This window comes from Nannobrachium achirus, assembly GCF_963921795.1.
Source record: "Nannobrachium achirus genome assembly, chromosome: 2".
Classification (NCBI taxonomy): domain Eukaryota; kingdom Metazoa; phylum Chordata; class Actinopteri; order Myctophiformes; family Myctophidae; genus Nannobrachium; species Nannobrachium achirus.
In genome coordinates this window covers 65803712-65829075 of record NC_137811.1, presented here as the reverse complement: position 1 = coordinate 65829075, position 25364 = coordinate 65803712, and the positions used below count along the sequence as shown (strand labels likewise).

The 25364-nt window shown below is 42.5% G+C and overlaps 1 protein-coding gene across 1 annotated transcript; it reads left to right on the top strand.

Moving 5' to 3' along the window:
• The first annotated feature begins 4785 nt into the window (after positions 1–4785).
• On the top strand, positions 4786–19541 carry prpf31 (PRP31 pre-mRNA processing factor 31 homolog (yeast)). Its single transcript, XM_080748395.1, has 14 exons — positions 4786–4919; positions 7478–7690; positions 8508–8568; positions 9144–9227; positions 9352–9449; positions 10193–10299; positions 11495–11664; positions 12411–12568; positions 13000–13089; positions 15631–15758; positions 16228–16300; positions 16632–16760; positions 18106–18204; positions 19253–19541. Exons 2-14 carry the CDS (start codon positions 7478–7480, stop codon positions 19364–19366), a joined length of 1524 nt encoding a protein of 507 aa, XP_080604521.1. The 5' UTR covers positions 4786–4919; the 3' UTR covers positions 19367–19541.
• Positions 19542–25364: the final 5823 nt, after the last annotated feature.

Here is a 25364-nt window from a genome sequence, read left to right as displayed (position 1 = left end):
TTCTTCATTAACTTAACTGCAGAAGTCGGTTCAAATAAAGTTAAAGAAAAATAACAATGTCTTATAGTCTAATGATTTTTCCTTTTTGTGCTTGCAAACTTTCTTATTCTGGTGGAGTCTTATCCACGTCAATAATATGCAATATGTGAAAATGGCCGATCTGCAAGCTCACAACACGTTGCAGACATGTTGTGAGCTTGTAGTTCTGATATTTTCGTCTAATGTTCCCTCCAGAATAGGGACGCGATTGGTTAACGTAAAAATAAAAAAAAGTCCCTATCACACAAAGATTTGGCAGCCCCCCCTGCAGTATATCTAATGACCACCTAGGGGTCCCGGACCCCCTGTTGAAAACCCCTGGAGTAGAGGTTTCAGGTCACAGGCCAGACAGTCAATTAAGTTTGTGATTGGAAGCATAACAATGGCATTAGACATGATATTCAATAGAGGTCATGAGGATTCCATTCTTTGGTCTTTTCTATATCGATTATACAGGTCTTATCCCACATTGGCCAAGCTTCTGGACACTTAATGAATCAACTTATAATTGGCACTGCTCCCTTCACACTGGGTGTGATATTTGACCAATTGGCATTTCTGTAGCGTCTTACATGTGTGCATTACATTCATACAGATGACGTAGGCAACTATGCAAGGTTGAGTATATATATGTTAGTCTGGTTCTGCTATAGCTCTACTTGTGATCAGCAGACTCATAATGGACTAGGATGTCTGTCACAATATTTTCATGTTCTCGACAGCTTTCTGGACATCATTGGTTGTATCATTTGAGTGTTTTGTTTGTTTCAGTCAATTGTAATTGAACTAAATAAGCTAAAGAGACTTCATAGCAGACATGAAAGGTAAAGAAAATACATTTTGAAATGATCGTTGTGGATGACGTGTTTCATTAATTGAAATGTAACTGTCCTACCGTGGCAGGTTTAAGGATGTCACGCTTCTCAATAGGAGTGAGAAGGATTGACACCAATGTAAACAAGCCATTGTGCTTTCTCGGGTTTAAATCCTAAAGTGTCTGAACTGTACTGTCCTGTGCTGAAAAGTAGAGCAGCTGTAGGCTACTTTTCCTATGCAAACATCTAATAAAGTATTCAATCAACTAATCAATCGGGATCAGAAATGGCTACATTAGAGGATCAGCCCAGGTTAGAAGGTTTGGAGATAAGAGACAGGCAACTCAGGTGATTTTGAGATGGTTGGTTTGAACATCACCGGCTGCAGAAGAGGGATGAGAAGGGAGAAGAATGCCAGAGATGGAGAAGAGGAGTTCCAGAGAGGAAGTTCATGGATGCGGTGAGAGAGGACGTGCAGGTGCTGGAGATAAGCAGAGAACAGGCAGATGGATGGGATGATGTGTGGGAATTAGCTGAAAGAACAGTGGTTCTCAAACATAACATTTTCACATGTGACCTGTGATATGTATTTGGCTACAGACAAGTTATTGTGCCATGGGGACTTCCATAAGAGAAGCTTTGTTATCAATATGTTAAAAAAGAGTGCATCTCTCCACTCCGACATGTCTCCTTTCCGACATGTCTCCATTCCGACACTAATCCTATCTCTAACCCTAACCCTAAACCTTACGCCACTCCGACAATAAGAAGTCAATTTCGGAGTGGCGACATGTCGGAATGGAGAGAGCCTCCCGTTAAAAAAATGTGCACACATTTTCAAGATCTTTCAAAAATGTAAAATAAATATATATTATAAATATTAAGGGTGCAACGGTTTACAACATTTACGGTATAAAATAGGGTTCCTAATTGTTCTTAATTTTGCTAGGGAATCCCCTCAAGGACCCCTGGGCGTCCTCGGACCCCACTTTGTTCATTTCAATGACCTCTGTTTGGTACTCATAATAATCCATTGGGAACCCCTTCAAAGACCCCTGGGAGTCCTGACTCCCCAGACCCCACTTTGAGAACCTCTGGATCAGACAGACAGACAGACAGACAGACAGACAGACAGACAGACAGACAGACAGACAGACAGACTGATTGATTGAAGAATTTATTAGAAGTTTGCAATAGAAAAAAGTACAGTTTCATGACAGTACAAATCACTGGTACAAGGTCAACTAAAAGGAGATCCTAGAAAGCCGAGGCTTATTTCCACAGGAACCACACTTTAAGTATCTCATATAACATTGAAAGACAGACGGATAGAACATAGTACTTTATCTAGGATAATATCAGTTTCAAAAGCATAACATCAGATACAAAAGGCAGAATACAAAGAAAAGGGGGGGGGGAGCATGGGGGCTTAGTCTATTTACAAGTCACGGGTAGCTGCTGTCTGAAGGTGACTTTTCATACCAATTTTGAAGGAGGCTAGGGATTTGCTCTCCTTTAGGACTTGTGGAAGGGCGTTCCACATGTTGATGGTATAGCAGGAGAACGAGTTAGCGCCTTGTTTAGTGTTAAATCTACGCTGATGATGATTAGTGGAGCTGCCTCTGGTGTTATGATCGTGAATAGAGATGGACCGATTGCAAAATTCTTGGCCGATACCGATCCACCGGTTTTATGAAGGTCTGACCTGCCAAAACCGATTTTTCCGATACCGATTTCTTTAGCTAAGAACTAGGAAATAGGGTTGCTCCAATACCCTTTTGTTTCAGGCCAAGTAGGCCTACAAGACATACTTCAATTTGAGTACCAATAAGCTAGAAGAACACTAATCCCAAATCAATCACAATAGTACAATATCCAAAATCACAGACAATATCCAGTCTAATATGACCGTCTGGACTAGGCAGGAGGAAAGCAGGTGACACATGCTTTTCCCCCCCCTTCTTTTTGGAGACGACATTGACACAGGATTATGGAATATATCCTTACATTGCAAAGGTAATCGGCACCATCTGTATTCTGTAGGCTGCCTCTAAGTAGACTGGCTGCTACTTGCTAATGTTTACGTCACAGGACCGAGCATCATGCTGTGCAGTGCAAGAGATACAATTGGCCGATTTTGGCATATTTATGTCAGTGACCTGCCGATCACCGATTTGGCCGGTTTGATATGATACCTGCCGATTTCTGATATTGGCCGATACCGATGTCCATCCCTAATCGTGAACATCCTTGACCTTTAAGAAGTAGTTTGTCAGGTACATGGGAATCTTGGAGGTGTAGTGTATCTTGTACACCAGGCCCATTGCAAGATGCTGTACTCTGTCAGCTACTTTGAGCCACCCCACGCTTTCGTGGTGATGCTCGGTAAGGTGGGTCAGAGGAGGGAGACCAAGCACAACCCTAATTAGTTTGTTTTGGGCTGTTTGGAGCTTTAGCTTTAAGGCAGCTGGGGCGTCGCGATACCAGACAAGGACTCCGTAATCAATGAGGGGCCCAATAAGAGCACCTCCTAGTGTCTTTCGGGATTTAATATTGATCAGCGGGGCAACTCTTTGCAAGAAGCGAATTCGTTGATTGACTTTATTGATTACCTTGGTGGTCATTTTTTCACTGGATAGGTTAGCCTCCAGCCAGGATGCAACCCAGGTAGCAGATGTGGTTTTTTCTTTCTATCACAGTGTCACCTACTTTAATTGTGAAGTTCTCAACTAGGCTAAGTTTCTGACTAGATCCAAAGAGGATACATTCAGTTTTGCCTAGGTGAATTGAGAGTCTGTTGTCATTGAGCCAGGTGCAGATCTTGTTAAGTTCACAGTTAAGGGCCTTTTCAACCTGCAATATGTCTCTGCCTGAGACTAGGAGAGCCGAGTCATCCGCGAACAGAAACAGATTGCAGTCACAAGCAGATGACATGTCGTTTACGTATATTAAGAACAACAGTGGTCCTAGTATACTCCCTTGAGGTACTCCACAGTTTACTGGGAGGGGGGGGGACAGGGTTCCGTTGACTTCCACCATCTGTTCCCTCCCCACCAAGTAAGAGTGCATCCATCTCACTGCTGTGCTATCAAGACCAATAGCTTTGAGTTTTTCAATCAGAATAGAATGATCGACGGTGTCAAATGCCTTCTAGAGGTCCAGCATGACCATGCCGCAATATTTGCCATCGTGAATTTCACGTTTGATGTAATCATTCAAATAGATGAGGCATGTATCTGTGGAATGGGACTCTCTGAAGCCAGACTGGAACTCGTAGATCAGTTTATTCTCTTCAAGATATTTAGCCACCTGTTCATAGACAATTTTTTCCATTACCTTAGAGATGGAACTAAGGATTGAGATTGGCCTGTAGTTGCCAGGGTCAAGTTTACTGCCTTTTTTGTGCAGGGGGGTTACCTTGGCTAATTTGAAGTCCTGGGGGACATAACCCTGCTTGATAGATAGATTAATAATATGGGTAATGATTGGGGCAATGGTGGCAGCTGAGTCTATGAGAAATTTGGGGGCGATTTTATCATGGCCAGCGGCCTTGAATTGAGGTAGGGTGCGCAGTTTTTTAAACACTTCATCAGTTGTCACCGTGGCAAGTTTAAAGTTGTCTTTGCATACCCCAAGGTTCCTGTAGAATTTCAAGATGTGCCTAACACCAAACAGCCCAGATGGAGCGGGCAGTTTATTGACCAGATTTTTGGCCATGGAGGTGAAGTAGATGTTGAGATTTTTGGCTACATCAAGACTATCAGTGAGGAGGGTTGACAAAGACAGACAATATTGTAAACTTTATTCAGAACTCAATGATTTATTTTTAAACGCAGGCTCCCCTCCACTCCAGGAGGGGGCGATAATACACTTAATTTGGCAGCCGCCATAAAACACCAACAGGAAGAAGGGCTGACGTATTATTTGTGCGACGAAAACGATTAGAAGACGTCGTGGAGAAAGATTTTTCAGTCTATCGCACTAAACGCTGCATAAAAACAAACAACAATAGAGCTAAAACCAACAAGTTGTTTCCTCGAAAGACGGGATTATTAAATTCCCGAGGTGAGTTACTTTTATGTATCATTAATTTATTGTGCGAGTGAGTGTTAAAGCCTTGTTATGTCGGTGTGGATCATGTGAACATCTAACTAGCTTCAGTCTCAAAGAAACATTGAATTCTCCAAGGCAGTGTTTCTCAAATTTCAAGGTCTCCCCTTAAATTAAGGGGAGAGCTTGAAATTAGTTAAGGCTTAACTCTGACAGTGTACAAATGGAACCAAATGGACCATGGAACCAAATGGGCAGGGCCCATTTGGTTCCATTTGTACACTGTCAGAGTTACAGACTTTAAAGGGTCAATTTTAGACCCTATAGGGTGGCGAGTTTAGAAACTCTAGGCTTGCTAAGGGAAGGAGCGCTCGTTTTCAGTTATTGTCCACGACATTGCAAGCGGCGCGAAGGCCAGCGGACCTTGTGGCCGCGAAGAGCGGGCCAGGGCCGGCCGCGCGAGTTACGAAGCCGTGGTGAATGCAATCGTTCTATTTATGCCCAGCGCACGATAAACGCAATGATAATTGGGTTTTGGTGCACCTCGCGCGGTCCAAGTGACTACAACGGAGCGCTCCCAACCTCCGGTTCAGCCAATCACAAGCTTCAAAAATGAGTGCGGGGCGTGGTTTCCCTTAGCAAGCCTAGAGTTTCAAAGAGTCTCTGAAATCCACTCTGAGAACCACTGCTGCAAGAGACCCAGTAGTCCATCTAATATGATAGTATTATTTAGTATACGAATATTTTAATATTAAAATATCTCTTTACTTCAGAATTTGTGGTGTAGAATCATACTTATGTCCTCCTATACTGTATCTTTCGACCAAGTCTTTGAGGAGTTTATTGTATAAGTTTGGTCTCTAGGCGCAAGCTTGGAGAATAGGGGAATATTGAGGTTCCAAATCAGGGGTCTTTAATGTTCTTCAGGCCAAGGAAGGACCCCTTGGTTGAGAGAGAGATGAAGCAGGAGAGATGAAGCAGGAGAGAGATGACTTGTAAATAGACTAAGCCCCCATGCTCCCCCCCCCCCTTTTTTTCCCCTTTTTTTTTCTCTGCCTTGCTTTGTATTTGATGTTATGCTTTTGAAACTGATATTATCCTAGATAAAGTGTGTTCTATCTGTCTGTCTTTCAATGTTATATGAGATACTTAAAGTGTGGTTCCTGTGGAAATAAGCCTCGGCTTTCTAGGATCTCCTTTTAGTTGACCTTGTGTGATTTGTACTGTCATGAAACTGTACTTTTTTCTATTGCAAATTTCTAATAAATTCTTCAATCTTCAATCAATCAAAGGGACATCCTAGCCTGTCTTAGCCATACTATATGCTGCAGTTAACTGCTCCCTTGTGTTAACATGAGCGGATAGTTTAGCTGTGCTAGGCTAGGGACATCCACTACATACATAAACATATTTTATGAAAATGTGTTGCAGATTAAACTGTGTTATAGATTTCTTGGATAGCTTCATAGACTTGTTGAGCGGTGGTCACATCGTCTCCTATACGTGGCCGTGTGTATGCGTGCGTGCGTGTCTGTCTGTCTGTATGTAGCCTGCAATACCTTTTCTGACCACACATGTTAAGGGAGGGGCGCTGTTGTTCAGCCTCAGGCCAGGCACACTCACATTCACACACACATACCGGTACACACGCACGCACACACACACGCACACACACACATACACAGCCTCCACCGCTCAGTTCACACGAGTGATTTTTTGACTGACTGACAAGTGACAAACAACATCAGTGGTGTGTACATTGATGTTTTCTTGTTTATTTGTTTGCAGTGCACATCATCTTAAATATGTTGGGTTCACGTTAGTGTATTTAACCACTTAAGCCAGGGGTGGGCAACTTTGATGATGGCGAGGACCACTATATTTCCACCTTCACTCCAGAGGGCCACATAGCATATTGCTATGTCCTACTTTGTCATTCCAGTATCTCATACAAAAGAAGCAAAAAATAGCAGATCTACAAGCTCAAAACGCATCGCGCTGTGATGCGTTTTGAGCTTGTAGATCGGTATTTTTTGCTTCTTTTGAATTGGAATCCTGAATATTGTTTTTGTTATTTTTGAATTGGAATCCTGAAATGTCATATTTTGATTTAATTTCAAACATTTAATTATATAATCATGTTAACTTTATTAACTTGAATACAAATACATTGAACATAAAGAAATACATTTTAATACTACTATACTAGTCATTAAGCTACTAATATAGACTGAAGGAATTAAAGCAGGTCATGTTTGGAATTGTAACAGCTGATATCAATAATATATCAGTATTCCGGTATCAACCTGCGGGCCGCATTAAGTGAAGGTGGGTGCCGCACGTGGCCCCCGGGTCGCCAGTTGCCCATGTATGACTTAAACCCTCAATACTTGACTGTTGGGTCAGTACTTGGTCTGCTCTTTTTTTCTTTTCTGCGGGGTCTGCGGCCGTATACATTGGGAGAGCCTGACATGAAAATACTTGAGAACCAGTCTTGAGGACCACCGCGAGGACAAGATCAAGATTCAATTCAATAATTGTATTAAGATGGTCTTTCTTTTCCTGGCTACCAGATGTCTCTAGCGGACGAGCTGCTGGCAGATTTGGAGGAGGCTGGAGCCGAGGGCGAGGATGGGCTCTATCCCGGAGAGGAGGAGGGGGACAGCGATGGAGAGGCAGCGGAGGGGAAGCAGGAAGGTCTGGAGGACATCCCAGAGGAGATGGAGGTGGACTACAGTGGCGCTGAGAGTGTGACGTCCATCGCCAAGCTGCGCAACAGCAAACAGGTTTGTTATATTGCGTTGGCCACTTTCATCACTGCATATTTTGGGAATGTCATTATAAGTGCCGATTTTTCTTAATTGTCCAAACAGTTTCAAGATGTGTTTTTTTGTGTGTGAAAAACATTTTAATTTAAAAAATAGCGGAAATTGCTGATGTACCATCTTAAACTTGTAGATTGTCTATTCTTTGCTATTTGTCCTTGAAAAAGTATATAGGGTTTAAGTGGTTAAGATTTATACTTCATTGCACCATTTCTCACTTATAATTGTGTTATTTAGACCTTTGTAATACCTTTATAATAATAATAATCTAGAAGGTCCCACAGCTAGAAGGTCCTGGGTTCGATTCCCGCCGGGGGACGCTGTGGGCGCTGGCGGCGTGTTCCTCCTCCGCGTCATCAGCGCCCACACCCTAGGTGGGGTTGGCGATAGGGCCTTTCTGTGTGGAGTTTGCATGTTCTCCCCGTGTCTCCTAGGGTTGATACCCTCACAAAAACATGCACGTAATCCTGGTCTCAATAATGCCTCCCCCTGGCCAGCCGGGGCGCCTGATGGAGGGGAAAGGAACTGGTTGGAATAACGTGTTCCTTCCACGCGCTACGTCCAAACCAGGGAAATCTCCACTGTCAGGTGAAAAGAAGCAACTTGGACTCCTCATGCATAGAAGGAAGCATGAGGTCAGTCCGTTGTCTCCCCAGGCGCGGCAGAGGGAGAGCAGAGCCCAGGATTACATAGGCAATTAGCACTGGGTGAAAAAATGGGTTACAAAAGTGTGGGATAAAAATTATAGAAGTATAATAATAATAATCTATTTCTATAGTTTTCAGAAATCATGGAAAAGATTGACCTATATGTTGGGAAGCAGCGCAAGAACTCAGAAGGTGAGAATTACCACACTGTTGATTTTCGGCATTGTCCACTGTCTCGTTTGTACAAAGCACTTTATCTGTATCTATTTCTCTCTAGTGTTTCTTTCCCCCTGCCTTTATTTTTCTACTTATTTATATAAATTGCTATTTCTATCGTGCACAATTGACTGCCATAATAATTCTGAGCAAAAAATTACTATTACGGCTGTGCATGAAAATGTGAAAGACCTATGGCAATCGATCACCCTGTCTGAACATCAGTTAACACATTTAATTATTATTCTATCTAAAAACCAGTGAGGCTGCTCTCCCTACCTTGCTCTGTTATGAAGTTGGCATTAGTCATTTAGATGATCCATCTATTGCACTTTGCATCCACCATTTAGCTTACAGTTTACTAGTAAAAAGGGACATAGTTGGCAGGAAAGGATACAAAGAAATGGTTTGGATGACCAATAAGCTAAAAATGAAGTATGGATAAACAGGCCAGGGTTCTGGTTGTTAACATGTCTCACGCACAAATCCCTTTCCTTCAGTATGAAACTGTTCTGATGATATCTGATGTACTCTATTGTTTTTCCCTACAGTGTCTGGCCCGGTCGAGTCTGACCCAGAATACAGACTGATTGTGGCTGCCAATAACCTCACAGTGGAGATTGACAATGACCTCAGTGAGTTTTTATTTTAATGATCTCTGATGATCTTTTTACAGAAGCCTAGAAGTACAGATTTCATTTTATTATTTCCCATGCAAACATATTGACCTCCACTTCTCATTTTCTTCCTCTTTGTCAGATATCATTCACAAGTTTGTCCGTGACAAGTACTCCAAAAGATTCCCAGAGCTGGAATCTCTGGTGCCAAATTCTCTAGATTACATCCGGACAGTTAAGGTGAGTTTGTAGTTGAAATGATTAGATCTGTGCAACGATTTACGTCGAGTCGTTTCCGATAGACTGTTGCCCAAAATTGCAGATCCAACCCATCTACAATCTCGCATGTGCTGGGTACCTCTGATACGGCCAGATTGGCACATGTCTCTAGTGTATTAAAATTTGTTGTGGACTGTAAAGGTGGACGTCAAAAACATAACATGCCCATATATGGACTGTAAACCACTTTAAAAAAACAGCTGTAATGCTACATAGCTACCTGAACAGTTAGTTTTACTATAAGAGCACATGGCCGCAACTCATATTTCTGCTAAACATTTCAGTTGTGAAATCATGTATGATGATATAATGATACCCATGAATACAACTAATGTTTTCTGTGGGCCTCCACAGACTACAAGAGTTTGTGCGCAATGTTGTGGCATTTGAGGAGAAAGATTGCTTGCAAGATTGCTGACGAGTCATGACACGTAGTGTTAAAGTGCCTGGCTGATATGTTAATAGGCGTTTTTACGACCCACCCGACGGTAGAAAATATCTAACATGTTTGAAAATCAGCGCACAGCGGGGTAGCGATCCATCATGAAATCTGGTCGTGCACAAACTCTTGTAGTCTGTGGAGGCCCTTAGTAAGATGGGTTTCCTAGAGAGTTGTGCTTTGTTGTTGTATTGTAATGCCCAGTTGCCTGAAATTTCCACTCTAAAGGAAGATATCGTGTCTGGTTTGTGTTTTTGCTTTTCAGGAACTGGGCAACAACCTGGACAAGTGTAAGAATAACGAGAACCTGCAGCAGATCCTGACCAATGCCACCATCATGGTGGTCAGCGTTACAGCCTCCACCACACAGGGGTCTGTATCTGTAAAATACATTTAAACACACTGGGGTCAGTATCTGTAAAATACATTTAAACACACTGGGGTCAGTATCTGTAAAATACATTTAAACACACTGGGGTCAGTATCTGTAAAATACATTTAACCACACAGGGGTCTGTATCTGTAAAACACATTTAAACACACAGGGGTCTGTATCTGTAAAATACATTTAAACATCCTCAACCACACTGGGGTCTGTATCTGTAAAATACATTTAAACACACAAAGCTTTGATTGTACGCTTTTGGAACGTTGCTCACCGATGGCTGAGCTTCTTTGATCTCGGCAACTGACTCTATTCCATATTACTATTCAAGCAAGACACTTAGAGCCTAACTGCTCGCGGGTGCCATATTAACCCTGCCGGTCAACTGCCTGATCAACAATTTAACTATGGGGTTCCCTGCCGGTTGACTTTTATATAAAAAGTAATTTTTTAGATATTTTTTGTGGAAAAAACGGTGATTCCTACCTTGTGTTGTTGTGACAGACAGAGTGTGAAAAAGGAGGATGAGATCATGACGCATCCGGAAGTGCAGGGTCTCTCCATGTTAGCATGGGCTATTTAGCCATAAGCTTCAATGCAAACTAAAAACCATAGCGCCGCTTCAGTAGATCGGATTTTGATGGCGTGTGGCGCGTGCATACGATCCGGCACGGAGGCGCGCACGCACCCACGTTGATTCCTGCCGTCTGCCCCATTGTGAAGCGCATAGGTGGATCCTTGGTTGTGTTCTCATCGCAGAGAGAACCGGGCCTTTTCAGTGTTACGATGGCGCTCTCTAGTGGTGTTTTGGTGGTGGTTTATCATCAGTCAAGTGAAAATCTAAGTTCATATGAAATTAAAATATAACTACTTCCTGGCGTTATTAGCGCACAGCCATATTTTGGGTTAGCAGGGAATGTAATGGCAGCCACTGCTTCTAAGAGTTAGGATGGGTAAATACGGAGGATGAATTTCATGTATGTGTAAATGTACAGTGACCAATACCCCAGCTACTATTACAAAAATACTAGGACATGGTTCATGCTAGCATTTAGAACTATCTTCAATGCATGGTTCCTTTTTAAATGGTATGAATTCATCAAATTGATCAATTGATCAAATGAAATCACAAAAGTAAAAGGACAAAAAAAATGTTTTCTTTATTTTTTTTAATTGTCTTAGGACGATGTTAGGTGAGGATGAGTTAAAGCGATTGGAGGAGGCCTGTGACATGGCGCTGGAGCTGAACCAATCAAAACACAGGATCTATGAATATGTGGAGTCCAGAATGTCCTTCATTGCTCCAAATGTCTCCGTCATCGTTGGAGCGTCGACAGCCGCTAAGATCATGGGTAAATTGAGCGTGAAGTCAACATTGTATGATAAAATGGGTCATTATTATCACATTACATCTGTGGCTGATGAAACCCACTTTCAGTACACCCGGTGTGGTTACAATTCAGGCATTTATCAGACGCTTGTATCCAGAGCGACTTACAAAATCAAATGTGAGATCAGCAGTATCCTAGTCAACAAATGAGTAGGGATGCTAGGAGGATGGATGCTTGGTGCATTGTCACAGGTGTTTTAGGGAAGGTTGGATGGTTTTTAGGGCTGTCACAATTATTACATAATCGTCTAATCGTGATTATTTTTACATTATCGCAATTATTTTGTCATAATCGTGAATGTTGAAAAATGTCAGAAATAGTGGAAATAGCAGATCTACAAGCTCGCATCGCATCGCGGCGCGTTGTGAGCTTGTAGATCGGCTATTTCCACTATCAATGTTATTTTTTAAGTAGTAAGTTGTCAAATATGTCAGTAATGTATTTGTATATTTAGGTTATGTGTCATATCTACCATATGCAACTTCAAAGCCTAAAAGCCAAACAGAAATGTAATTATCAACGACAAAAACACAATTAAATCGTTAATCGCCAATTATTTGAGTGACAATTAATCGTCATGTAAAATGTCATATCGTGACAGCCCTAATGGTTTTGTTTAGTTCCATCTCAGCATTGTTTCTTGTGCTCTGTGTGTGTGTCTGTAGGTATTGCTGGTGGTCTAACCTGCTCTGTGTGTGTGTCTGTAGGTATTGCTGGTGGTCTAACCAACCTGTCCAAGATGCCAGCCTGTAATCTCATGTTGCTGGGAGCCCAGAGAAGAACCCTGTCAGGATTCAGCAGTACCTCGCTGCTGCCTCACACTGGCTACATCTACCACTGTGATGTGGTGCAGTCACTGCCCCCGGTCAGTGCATACATAGTCACCCTGACAGCTCATTTGTTTTGGAGACCTTTATTGATCCTGCTGGGGATATCCCAAGCCAAGTGTCTTAAGTGGCTCAGGGACTTTTCAATGTGGTCCGGGGTTGGCGAACTAGGTTTCTGATTCCTTTACACACTCGGCTACTGTAGCCAACATTGCTGAAAACAACCGTTTTTCAAACTAGGCTTTAATGTGAAGCAATAGTAGAGCTCTGCAATTAATTATAATATTTTGGATGTCGTAGAAATCTATTTTCTTTTTGCGGGACCCATTCTAGTTAAACAATGACAGTACCTGTAATACCTTAATGTAAGAGTAGTTGATGGGTACCTGCAATGTAAAATGTTGGGAACCACTGCCCTAGAGTATGACGTGTTCACATGTATTTTGCCCTGGTGTGGTGTTCTCTTTAGGACTTGAGGAGAAAGGCAGCTCGTCTGGTGGCTGCAAAGTGCACCCTGGCTTCCAGAGTGGACAGCTTCCATGAGAGGCCAGATGGCAAGGTGAGGCGCATCCCTGTTTCATTCATATTCAGCCTTCCTGTTGAAAGGAAATCATATTCAACAAACTAATATTTCACAATGTTTGATCCAGTCTATTGATGGCTGACACCTTTTTTGAACTACAACACAGTGAGTTGAACGTTAAGGCCCTAACACCAAGCCGACATCGGCTGAAAAGCAATGGCTGTGGCCAGCAATTGCCCGTCATTTTGGTGGTGTGTCCCATGCCATAACAGAGTTCGCTTATTAGCGGTGGCCGACTGAGGCCCCATATACACGAAGACAATACACTGAGTTGTTTCCAAAACGTTCACTGTACAGACTGAATCGTCTCAAGAAATGCAAGTGTCTACATGAATCCACTGAGAACGCAACAAAAACACTGAAAATGCTGTAGTACATATGCCCGGCCTGTGAGTGGCGCTGTAATACTGCCACAAAAAGAGAGAGGAAAAGAGCAGTTATTTCCACTTGTTGCTGATGGAGGTGCTGTGGGAGGGAGGGAGGGCGGGCGGAGTACAGTTTGCTGTAAAAGTCCTCTCGCACTCCGTAGCACAAACGCAACATGTGTGATGATGATGTTGGGAGGGGAGGGGGACTCGGCGCATACGGGTTAGGGAGAGGTTGTGCTGCAATGTACGTTATTCGGCTGTACACACAGAGACGCGATGGCGCCATCTTCAAATCGATTCACTCTGGGAGCTGGTTTCTGCCATCTCCATGTGGCAGAAAGGTGTAAAAGTTAAAGAACTAGTGCGGAATGACTCAAATTAGTTTTCGTCTGGACGCCGCCTAAGCATTTTAAATCAGCAGCGGGAGGTTGTCAGAGAGGGAGAGCTCTCTGATTGTGAGGTCAGTGAGGGAGGGCTCTCTGATTGTGAGGTCAGTGAGGGAGAGCTCTCTGATTGTGAGGTCAGTGAGGGAGGGCTCTCTGATTGTGAGGTCAGTGAGGGAGGGCTCTCTGATTGTGAGGGCAGTGAGGGAGGGCTCTCTGATTGTGAGGTCAGTGAGGGAGGGCTCTCTGATTGTGAGGGCAGAGAGGGAGAGCTCTCTGATTGTGAGGTCAGAGAGGGAGAGCTCTGATTGTGAGGTCAGAGAGGGAGAGCTCTCTGATTGTGAGGGCAGTGAGGGAGGGCTCTCTGATTGTGAGGTCAGAGAGGGAGGGCTCTCTGATTGTGAGGTCAGAGAGGGAGAGCTCTCTGATTGTGAGGTCAGTGAGGGAGGGCTCTCTGATTGTGAGGGCAGTGAGGGAGAGCTCTCTGATTGTGAGGTCAGAGAGGGAGGGCTCTCTGATTGTGAGGTCAGTGAGGGAGGGCTCTCTGATTGTGAGGGCAGAGAGGGAGAGCTCTCTGATTGTGAGGTCAGAGAGGGAGGGCTCTCTGATTGTGAGGGCAGTGAGGGAGGGCTCTCTGATTGTGAGGGCAGAGAGGGAGAGCTCTCTGATTGTGAGGTCAGAGAGGGAGGGCTCTCTGATTGTGAGGTCAGTGAGGGAGAGCTCTCTGATTGTGAGGTCAGTGAAGGAGGGCTCTCTGATTGTGAGGTCAGTGAGGGAGGGCTCTCTGATTGTGAGGGCAGAGAGGGAGGGCTCTCTGATTGTGAGGTCAGTGAGGGAGGGCTCTCTGATTGTGAGGTCAGTGAAGGAGGGCTCTCTGATTGTGAGGTCAGTGAAGGAGGGCTCTCTGATTGTGAGGTCAGTGAGGGAGGGCTCTCTGATTGTGAGGGCAGTGAGGGAGGGCTCTCTGATTGTGAGGGCAGAGAGGGAGAGCTCTCTGATTGTGAGGTCAGAGAGGGAGGGCTCTCTGATTGTGAGGGCAGTGAGGGAGAGCTCTCTGATTGTGAGGTCAGTGAGGGAGGGCTCTCTGATTGTGAGGTCAGTGAGGGAGAGCTCTCTGATTGTGAGGTCAGAGAGGGAGAGCTCTCTGATTGTGAGGTCAGAGAGGGAGGGCTCTCTGATTGTGAGGTCAGTGAGGGAGGGCTCTCTGATTGTGAGGTCAGTGAGGGAGGGCTCTCTGATTGTGAGGTCAGAGAGGGAGGGCTCTCTGATTGTGAGGTCAGTGAGGGAGGGCTCTCTGATTGTGAGGGCAGTGAGGGAGGGCTCTCTGATTGTGAGGTCAGTGAGGGAGGGCTCTCTGATTGTGAGGTCAGTGAGGGAGGGCTCTGATTGTGAGGTCAGTGAGGGAGGGCTCTGATTGTGAGGTCAGTGAGGGAGGGCTCTCTGATTGTGAGGTCAGTGAGGGAGGGCTCTCTGATTGTGAGGTCAGAGAGGGAGGGCTCTCTGATTGTGAGGTCAGTGAGGGAGGGCTCTCTGATTGTGAGGTCAGTGAGGGAGGGCTCTGATTGTGAGGGCAGTGAGGGAGAGCTCTCTGATTGTGAGGTCAGTGAGGGAGGGCTCTCTGATTGTGAGGTCAGAGAGGGAGGGCTCTCTGATTGTGAGGTCAGTGAGGGAGGGCTCTCTGATTGTGAGGTCAGTGAGGGAGGGCTCTCTGATTGTGAGGTCAGTGAGGGAGGGCTTTCTGACCATACCTGTGTGTTTCTCTGCAGGTGGGATACGACCTGAAGGAGGAGATTGAGAGGAAGTTTGACAAGTGGCAGGAGCCTCCTCCAGTGAAGACGGTGAAACCACTGCCGGCCCCACTGGATGGACAGAGGAAGAAGAGAGGAGGAAGGAGGTACACTCATACACACCGTGCATTTAACACATCTGGTGCCAACCCTGAGTTTCCCGAGTTTGGGCCGTTTTTGAAGAAAGTTTTTTTTTTTTTCTTTTTTTCAAAAATCATTTTTTTCAAAAATGAATGAACGGATTTCCAAGCGGATTTTTTTGTTTGAAAGCTGTGAACAGTGTGCACACACGTGGTGCATCATCTAGGCATGGGCGTGCACGAACCGTGCACTATAAATTACATGGAAGTCTATGGAGACCATGGCAACGCGGGACATTGAGGGGAAAAAAATCATTGCAACTTAAGTGTTAAAAACGCCACACTGGATAGGTCATAATTAGAACCACTTGAACCCTAGCATCCCTATCAGGTCAACAAAGTAAGCATGGGGTTTAAGTGGTTAAGAAATAGAGCCTCATAGAATTTAAGTAATTAACATTGGATTTGACCATGCGTATTTTTTGTCTTCCTCAAGGTATCGTAAGATGAAGGAGCGTCTTGGACTGACGGAGATCAGGAAACATGCCAACAGGATGACTTTCGCCGAGGTTAAGAATGGATTCAATATTTCTCAAAACGCCTCACATGGTTCTCATAGGAAGAAACCTGCACAGTTACATCCTCAGTGTTGGTTAAACTCTGATTGTACAAATGGACTGCATTATTTTACACTGAGGATTTGGTATGTTGTTAAACACCACTTCCCAATTTATATTGGAACCAGGCTAAATTAATGCATTGAGATGAAACAACAACATTGTTTAGTGTTTTTATTTTGGCCCCAAAGGTCCAATCGTAGATGGCCAGTTGTAATTTGAATGATGTCTGCCAGCATGAATGGGGGAGGGTTGAATATGTTTTTGTGGTGGTGTCTTTCAGATTGAGGATGACGCGTACCAGGAGGACCTGGGCTTCAGTCTGGGTCAGCTGGGGAAGAGTGGCAGCGGGCGGGTCAGGCAGGCCCAGGTCAACGAAGCCACCAAGGCCAGGATCTCCAAGTCCCTCCAGGTACAGCCAGACCAGACTCCTGATAAACATGAATTGAAGGGTTCCGGTCCAAAATGTACTTGCATGTCGTTGCTGTCTGGCCAAAACCAGCTAATATATAACAAAAAAACAAAAAAGGTTTTTGATTTATTTTTTCCCCTTCTCATAAATCTGTGCTATTGAACACCCTTTACGTCTGTGTGTTGGTTAAAAAAGTATTAAAAAGTGCTCCAGCTAAAATCTCCTAACTCCACTTGAGCTCGGTGTCTTTTTGGAGGTTTTGGCCCGACAGCAGAGATATATATATTTTAACCACTTCCAACCAATCAAATCCAGTGCATTCAAAAAAATGACCACAGCATAGATCATAACTGATCTACAAGCTCATAGTGTGGCTTGGCTAGGCTCTCCAACAACATTATGACGCTATACCTACCAATAATGATCATTGCAACCCATATTATCCATATAATGCTCAAGATTTAAATAATTCCATATGATCGATACACTTGTTTAACATCATGGGTGGCTCTTCTGTATCCCTGCTCCAGTTAGTCCAAAATGCAGCTGCCAAAATCTAAACACAAGTCGTAGGTCACATACTGCACTACTAGTGTTGGCTTAATGTAGAATTGATTTACAAATCCTTTTAATCACTTATAAAGCACTACACAGTACACAGGCTGGCCCCACGCCACATAACCGAACTACTTGCCAATGTGAGATATCTCGGGTCTTCTGCCCAAGTCTCTCTGTACTCAAAACTAATGGTGGCCGAGCCTTTGCAGTGGTTGCTCCCACTGTGAGACTTCGCACTCACTTTGCTTGGTATCAAATATCAAACAAGACACACACATGCATATCTCCTTGTATGGGCCCTTCTCTCTGTGACATTAGTTATCTTCATACATGGAGATCCGTGCTCATTCCGTGCTCCTACACACACACACACACACACACAAAGCCAGACGTAGGAGCAGTTGACACCGCAAAAAAAAAAAGACATGTGACAGTTGACTGCTTTTAAGAAGTTGTCAAAACTTTATTGTTTCCTAAGCACTCTAGCACTATTTTCTCATTGTACAGCACTGTGTATCTGTTTTGAAGGTTGCTTTAAAAATGTTTACTCTGGCACACACTGGCCTATTGGTCCAGGCGCATACCACATAGGCTTTATGTAGCCTGCAATGGGTCGCTGGTTCGATTCCCAATCCTGACCAAGGTTTGCTGCGTGTCTCTCCCCATTTCCTGTCAGTCTACTGTCCTGTAAATAAAGGCATAAAAGCCCCCAAAAAACATATCTTAAAAAAAAAATGTTTACTTACTTTTACTGTAATGTCTTGTCCCTGTGTTTGCTTTCCCTCAGAGGACACTGCAGAAGCAGAGCATGACGTACGGAGGGAAGTCCACAGTCAGAGACCGATCGTCTGGAACCAGCTCCAGTGTAGCTTTCACTCCTCTCCAGGTACCAAGAATAAAGCCCTTTGCACACAGGACAGTTGCGTTTTTTTCATTTGCTGCATGAATAAAACGCATTGGATTTGGTGTGCAATGCTGTGCGGAATCGGCGTTGCGGATCCCAAAAGGAGTCATAAAAGGAGTGATGAGTTTTTTACCGCATGCGACAAGACGCACGAATCGAACTGGGTTCGATCGAGAAAAAAACGCACGGCCGCAGCCACTGGTCGCACGGCTAATTCGGATCCGGTGTGCATGAGGTCGTAGAGAATCATTGTTTTCCTTTTAAAAAATGAAATTGTCCGTTTTATCCGTGCGGATAAACGCGCCTGTGTGCAAAGGGCTTAACCCACTGCACATAGGATTGGTTGATGTGGTAGCCTAGAACAGTGTTTTTTGTTTAGTTTTTTAAACTTTGATTTGTCAATGACCCAATAACTCTGAGAGTGTACACTCACTCGCAAGAGTTACAGGCCTGCAAGCGTCCATTTGGAGTGTGTGTCCTCATGCAGGCGCAGAAAAACACCATGAACTACTGATATATAAAGTGGTGGAAAAAATATGTTACATCAGCATGAAATGAATTTGAGAATGTTTACAGTTATGAAACGGATAAAAAGCGAATGACCAATGCGTAATCTATGTCAGTAATCTGGCTAGCCATCGTCAAAGAAAAGGTCCTTTTCACTTAACTGGAGCTCAGTTAGTCTTCTTGAAGACTACTATGTGATGTCAGTGGCTTTTTCATGTGAAGGTGCCCCAAAATGATATGTATTTGGCCACGGACCCCCATCTCAAAATATTTAGTTCCATGGACCCCCCCAGAAGCAAAATTTGAGTTACAAACGTTTGCTTTAAAAAATACATTTATTCAAAGATTTGCACACATTTTCACGACTTCCTCAAAAATAGCTGATCTACAAGCTCGCAGCGTGAGCTTGTATATCTGCTATTTTTCAATAGTTAAAGCGTTCAGTAATCCCAGGCCTAAATGGGTTATAAAGATTATCCTGGTTGTTCCTAACGGCTGTTTCCCTCTGTCATATTTCTGTCAGGGGCTGGAGATTGTCAACCCTCAGGCGGCAGAGAAGAAGGTGGCTGAGGCCAACCAGAAATACTTCTCCAACATGGCAGAGTTCCTCAAAGTCAAGAAAGAAGAAAAGATGTGATGACTTTAACACCATACAGTATTTACTGTAGCGCCTCCTCTTTTTTCCCCTTTGACTCAACCACGGTAAAAAGATGACTTTGTTTTTTATGTGTATAATTTTGCTTCTGTATTTTATGTTCTACCTTATGACTTTTTTTTCCCGTTTTGAATAATAAACAATGCAGACATTTTGACATGGTTTCGTAATTTTTATTATGGCATAGAAAAGTGTCCGACCTAGACTGATGGACTCACTGTCGTGATTCTGTCATATAAATATACAGTACATCACTGTTGTATAACAACCGTTAATGAAGTTACATTAGTTGACTGTTTTATCCAGCAACAACATGATACTTTCCTTTAACTTTACTTACCAAAGCTGAAGAGAGAGAAAATACTAACTACTATATTATGACTTTTCCACAAATGTGGAAAACATACTGTACATAATTTAAAGCAATAAACAGAAAGTATGAAACTAAGCCTTGTCGGGCCATGATGAGCCCATCTCCTGTTTCTGTAGCATGAGGCAGCTTGAAGCTAGTATGTCAGTTGCCAACATTGGACTGTCAGAATCCATGAGATTTCTATTTTTTGTAAAGGGGGTCTGAGTCAGACCCTGGTCGGGGAGTCCCCCAACCCCCCCACCCCCTTACAAAAAATAGAGGGTCCTCCCCAAAAACCTAATCTTAACATATATATTTTCCTGTGTTCTATTGAATTTGTGCGGAAGGTGAGTGGTTCAAACCCTGCCTAAGCCAACGTCAGCAAGGGGGGAAGATGACAGCCAGCCCCATGGCCTCCCCTAAGTAACAAGAAATCTTGTGAAATACAATGTTGTCAACCAATCATCAAGGATGATGATACACAAAAGAAGTACATTTCTAAAGCTTCTCCCTCTTCCACCGACCGGTACGGGCCTAAAAGAGGGCGTGAGGAGGGAGCTGGGCTGTCTCCACCCCTGTCGCCTTAAAAACCCAGAAATTGAAGACATACCCTGACCAAGATTCAAACCCTCAACCTTCAAGTAGTAAAACATCTACTTCACTCATGCACCACCAGGCCTTTCACACTATTGTAATCTTGGAGCTTATATTTAAAGTTGAAATGAGAGGTGACAGGTCAGGAAATGAAAATCCACTGCAAACACCTCTACCCCTGATAGAATAACTTAAATGATACTGACCATAATTATTACTGACATGATACTGGACATGATACTGACATTATTACTGGCCATGATCAACATAATACTGAAGCCTGAAGAACCCACCGTGGGTTGAGTATTACGTTCTCTGATGTAGATTTCTATGTCATTGTGGCTCAAGAGATGAACACAGGTTTAACATATCAAAGGTGTGAAGTTTAAGTCCCCACTGGATATTTTCACTGTCCATCTAAATTCTAAAAGTTGGGTTAATTATTACTTTCACCTTTACATCATCCATGCCAGTGTGGCTCAAGAGATGAACAAAGGTTTAACAACCAAAGGTGAGGGGTTCAATTCCCCATTGGATATTTTCGCTGTCCATCTAAATTCTGAAAGTTGGGTTAAGTATTACGTCCGTCAAATTATCTTCCATGCCAGTATGGCTCAATAGATGGACACAGGTTTAACAAACCGAAGGTGAGCAGTTCAATTCCCCACTGGAACTTTTCGCTGTCTAACTAAATAAGGCATGGGCCACATACTGTGAAACCAAAACTACTGCTGATTGGGATAAATACAGAATGTTGAGAAACAAAAGTAAAACTATGTGTAGAAATGCAAAATCTAATTATTTCAAAGAATCTTTCACACACAATTCAAATAACCCCAAAGCATTCTGGAATAAAATCAAAACATTAACTAATGCACCTGACAAATCTAGTAATTACAATAAATTAAAGGTCAATAACACTATTCTACAAGATCCTCTTTCAGTAGCGCAAGCATTTAATCAACATTTCTCCTCAGTATGTGCCCCCACAGTGTCTGATCCCTATGTCATCTCAAATTTTTCACCACCTTGCCACAGTACATTCGCATTTAAAAAAATTACTCCTGTTGAGGTCATGACTGCCATCAATGTGTTGAAAGTTGCCAGCAGCCCCGGTTTAGATGGTATTGAAAATAAATGTCTTAAATTAGCGGCAAACATTCTTATGTACCCTCTATGCGATCTATTTAATTTATCTTTAACAACCTGTGAAATACCTGCCATATGGAAGTGCTCACGCATAACTCCACTACACAAAGCTGGTAGTGAACTAGATTCTAATAATTACAGACCAATCTCAATCATTTGTTCTATAGCCAAAATATTTGAAAAATTAATTCACAAACAATTATCTAACTACCTCTGTAAACACAATATTCTATCACCTGTTCAATCTGGTTTCCGTTCAAATCACTCCACAACGACTGCTCTATTAAAACTCACTAATGACATACTTTCCTCATCTGCTGATGGCAACCTTACAGGAGCAATTTTCATAGATTTAAGCAAAGCATTTGACCTGGTTGACCACTATCTGCTCTTAGACAAACTCTACTCAGTTGGACTTTCACGTAATGCTCTACTCTGGTTCAGTTCATATCTCCATAACAGAAAACAATGTGTCATCATACAGGACAATAAATCTGATCTGGTAGTACAAGAACGAGGTGTGCCGCAAGGTTCAACCTTAGGCCCACTTCTGTTCACCATTTTTATCAATGACCTTCCCAAAACTCTCTCTGGCTGCAAGGTGCAACTTTATGCTGACGACACAGTTATTTATAGCTCACAACCAAATCTATTACAAAATCAGTCAATCTTGCAAATTAATTTCAATAAACTTGAATCGTGGCTCTCAGCTAATAGACTTGTCATCAACAAAACCAAAACCAACACTATGCTTTTTGGAACAAAAAATAATCTCAACAAACCCGAAATTCTAAACCATTCATTTACCATTACCTGTCTTGATGGTACACACTTAAGTAGAATAGATCACACCAAATACCTCGGCCTTTGGCTGGACTCAGAATTATCATTCAAATGCCACATAGACAATATTGTAAGAAAAATCAATTACAGCACAAGTGTTCTGTACCGCAACAAAAATTGTTTCACCTTCACAGCCAGAAAGAAAATAGTGCTACAAGTCACATTACCCATCATGGATTATGCTGATATAGTCTATCAGTCTGCTACTAAAACAAATCTTCTACCTCTAAACACCATATACAACCGCTTATGTAGATTTGTTCTTGATTGCCCTTACATGACCCATCACTGCATATTATATGAAAATCTCAATTTACCATCTCCCACAGTAAGACGACAGCAGCACTGGTTACAGTTCATTTTCAAATGTATTCACTTCAATTATCCTCAGTATTTAAAACAGTATATGGACCCATACACTTCTGATCACAATCTCAGACATTGTGCACAGACTTACTTTAAGGTCCCACCAAACATATCCAATGTAGCTGGCAAAAAATCATTTATGTTTAAAGCTCCCTCTGACTGGAACAACCTACCTGCTCACATTCGGTCAATAACTTCATTTAAACTGTTCAAAACTGCGCTGTCCTCTTATCTCGAGATTACCTGTTCGTGCTTTGAATAATTTATCTTTATAACTTTATAACCATATGATCCATCATGTGCTCTGTACTTTTCTATTATTGTTGTTAGTGTTGTCCTATTTGTAGTATGTTTTGTTTTGGTCTTGTTTTGTTTTGTTGTTGTTGTCTTCTTGTCTTGTTGATGTTGTCTTACCTATATGTGAAAGTTCTATGTGTATATGTATAAAATGAATGATGTTTGTCAATCTGTGGGAGCTCCTCGAAAACGAGATGATACATCTCAAGGGGTTATCCTAATAAAGAATTTCTATATATATATATAAATTCTAAAAGTTGGGTTAATTATTACATTCGCCGTGGTATCATCCATGCTGATGTGGCTCAATGGTTAAAACCAAGGTCTACAAGTCAAAGGTTCTAAGTTCAAACCTCAAACAAAACTGAAATATCTCAAGTCTCAAAATAACATCAAAAGCTAATAAACCAACTCAAAAGTGCACTAAGTGAACTCAAATACCCCAACAAAAAGTGAAACAATAAAATAAAACTGGTAATGGGAAGGATCACTAATATATAAACTAAAAAATAATAGTAATACAAATAAATAAAAGAACCACAAATACAAAATCACTGGGAATAATCACTGACATAAGAAAAAAAAAAAAAAAATTAGAGAAAAAAACTTTAAAGCTGTACTGTGGAAGCTGCTCAACTAGTGGTCAGTAGCGGTATTGCTTTTTTCGGCCGGAGTCGCCGCGGACCACCGGAACGGTGGTCTCGCGAGCACCTCCGCCTTGCCGATACGATTCCGTAGAGACGTCTCCCATCATTTTTAGACCAGAATTGAGGGAGTAGCAAGCAAGATTCCTTCACCAATGTAAACACAATTGCTGAGGGAAGCTACTTCCTTTAGAGACAGCAAGACTCGCTGTGATTGGCCGGTGGTGTATGATCGGCGCTGTGATTGGCCGGTAGTGTATCATGTGGGAGATGACATCATTTTGCCGGGAAATTCTCCCCCCCTCACAACTCATAGAAAACATATAAAGAGAAGGCTTCAGAAGCTGAAAATAACAGAGTGGGGGTTCTAAAACTTTAGCGATTTAACAGTTAGGACAATTTTAAGATTTGTTTTATAAAAAAAGTTACATGGTATAACTTTAACTTAATATGTAAATTTCGAAAGCTCCTCCCCCTGGAGGTGTGGCACCTGCAGACTCCTCCCTCTTCCACCGGGGCTAAAAGAGGGCGTGAGGAGGGAGCTGGGATCTCTCCGCCCTCATTGCCTTAAAAACAAGAAAAATGAAGGCATTCCCTGACCAAGATTCAAACCCTCAACCTTCTGGTTGTGAGGTATCTGCTTTACTCTTGCACCACCAGGCCTTTCACATTAATTGGATTTTGGAGGTTATATTTATAGTTGAAAGGAGAGATGACAGATCAAAAGATGAAAATCCACTGCAAACACCTCTACCACCTCTACCCCTGATAGAATGACTGAATCTACTAGATCACCCCCTGATGATCAGGGTTCATTTTGACACAAGTGAGTTCTATTCCAGGTTATTGTTTAAAACCATTTGTACTTTTACTGAGTCTGCACCTGCATTTACACTTGAAAGCACTTTAAAGCAAACAGAGATGTTTCATTTTAGCCCAAGTAATGTCATTCAAATTCATACCCTTTTTGTCATATATGGATTTCTTAGTTTCAGATGATCAAAACTATAGCAGTTTCAGCCACAAGTTTTTCTTGTTTTGCCCTACACTTTAGACAGTTACATTAAAAAAGACACTTTACATTCGTGACAATCTCAAAGTGCTACAATAGGCATAAATACAAGTATCATCACACGATTCACACCATTAAAAAACATTTAGAAACTTTAAAGTTTAGTTTCTCAATTAAATACTGCTGAATTATTAAATATATAATTAATAATTAAATGTGTATGTGTCACAAGCCTGTGGGGCCATGACAAATTGAGGAGGACACGTGCTAGTGGTTGTGTTGGCATTGGCAACCCTGAACTAAAGCTAAACCCACACCTTGAATCAGTTTATATCAAACCCAGGTGCGCCAGGTGCGTTTGTGCGTTATTTCTTTCCACACTGCACCAATTATCTGCACCTATGTTGTTTCTGCAGCCTGGCCGGGAACTACATTCTTGTAGCTGGGGACTACTTTCTTGCAGAGCAGAGTGTATGATTAGTGAAATAGAACAGTTTTCATTGGTACAAGTCTAGAGCTAGGCTTGTGGTTACCTGTATTTTACACCGGCTGAGCCTCTAAAACCACAGGTAACCACAAGCCTCTTGTGGCTTATTGCTTCATTAAATACTATGCTATTAAAATAATAGATTCATATATTCGTGCTTGCTTTTTAAACGTGCATACATGATGTGGCCGTACCACTGCCATTTATAAACATACCGTATTAACTGAGAAGCAATG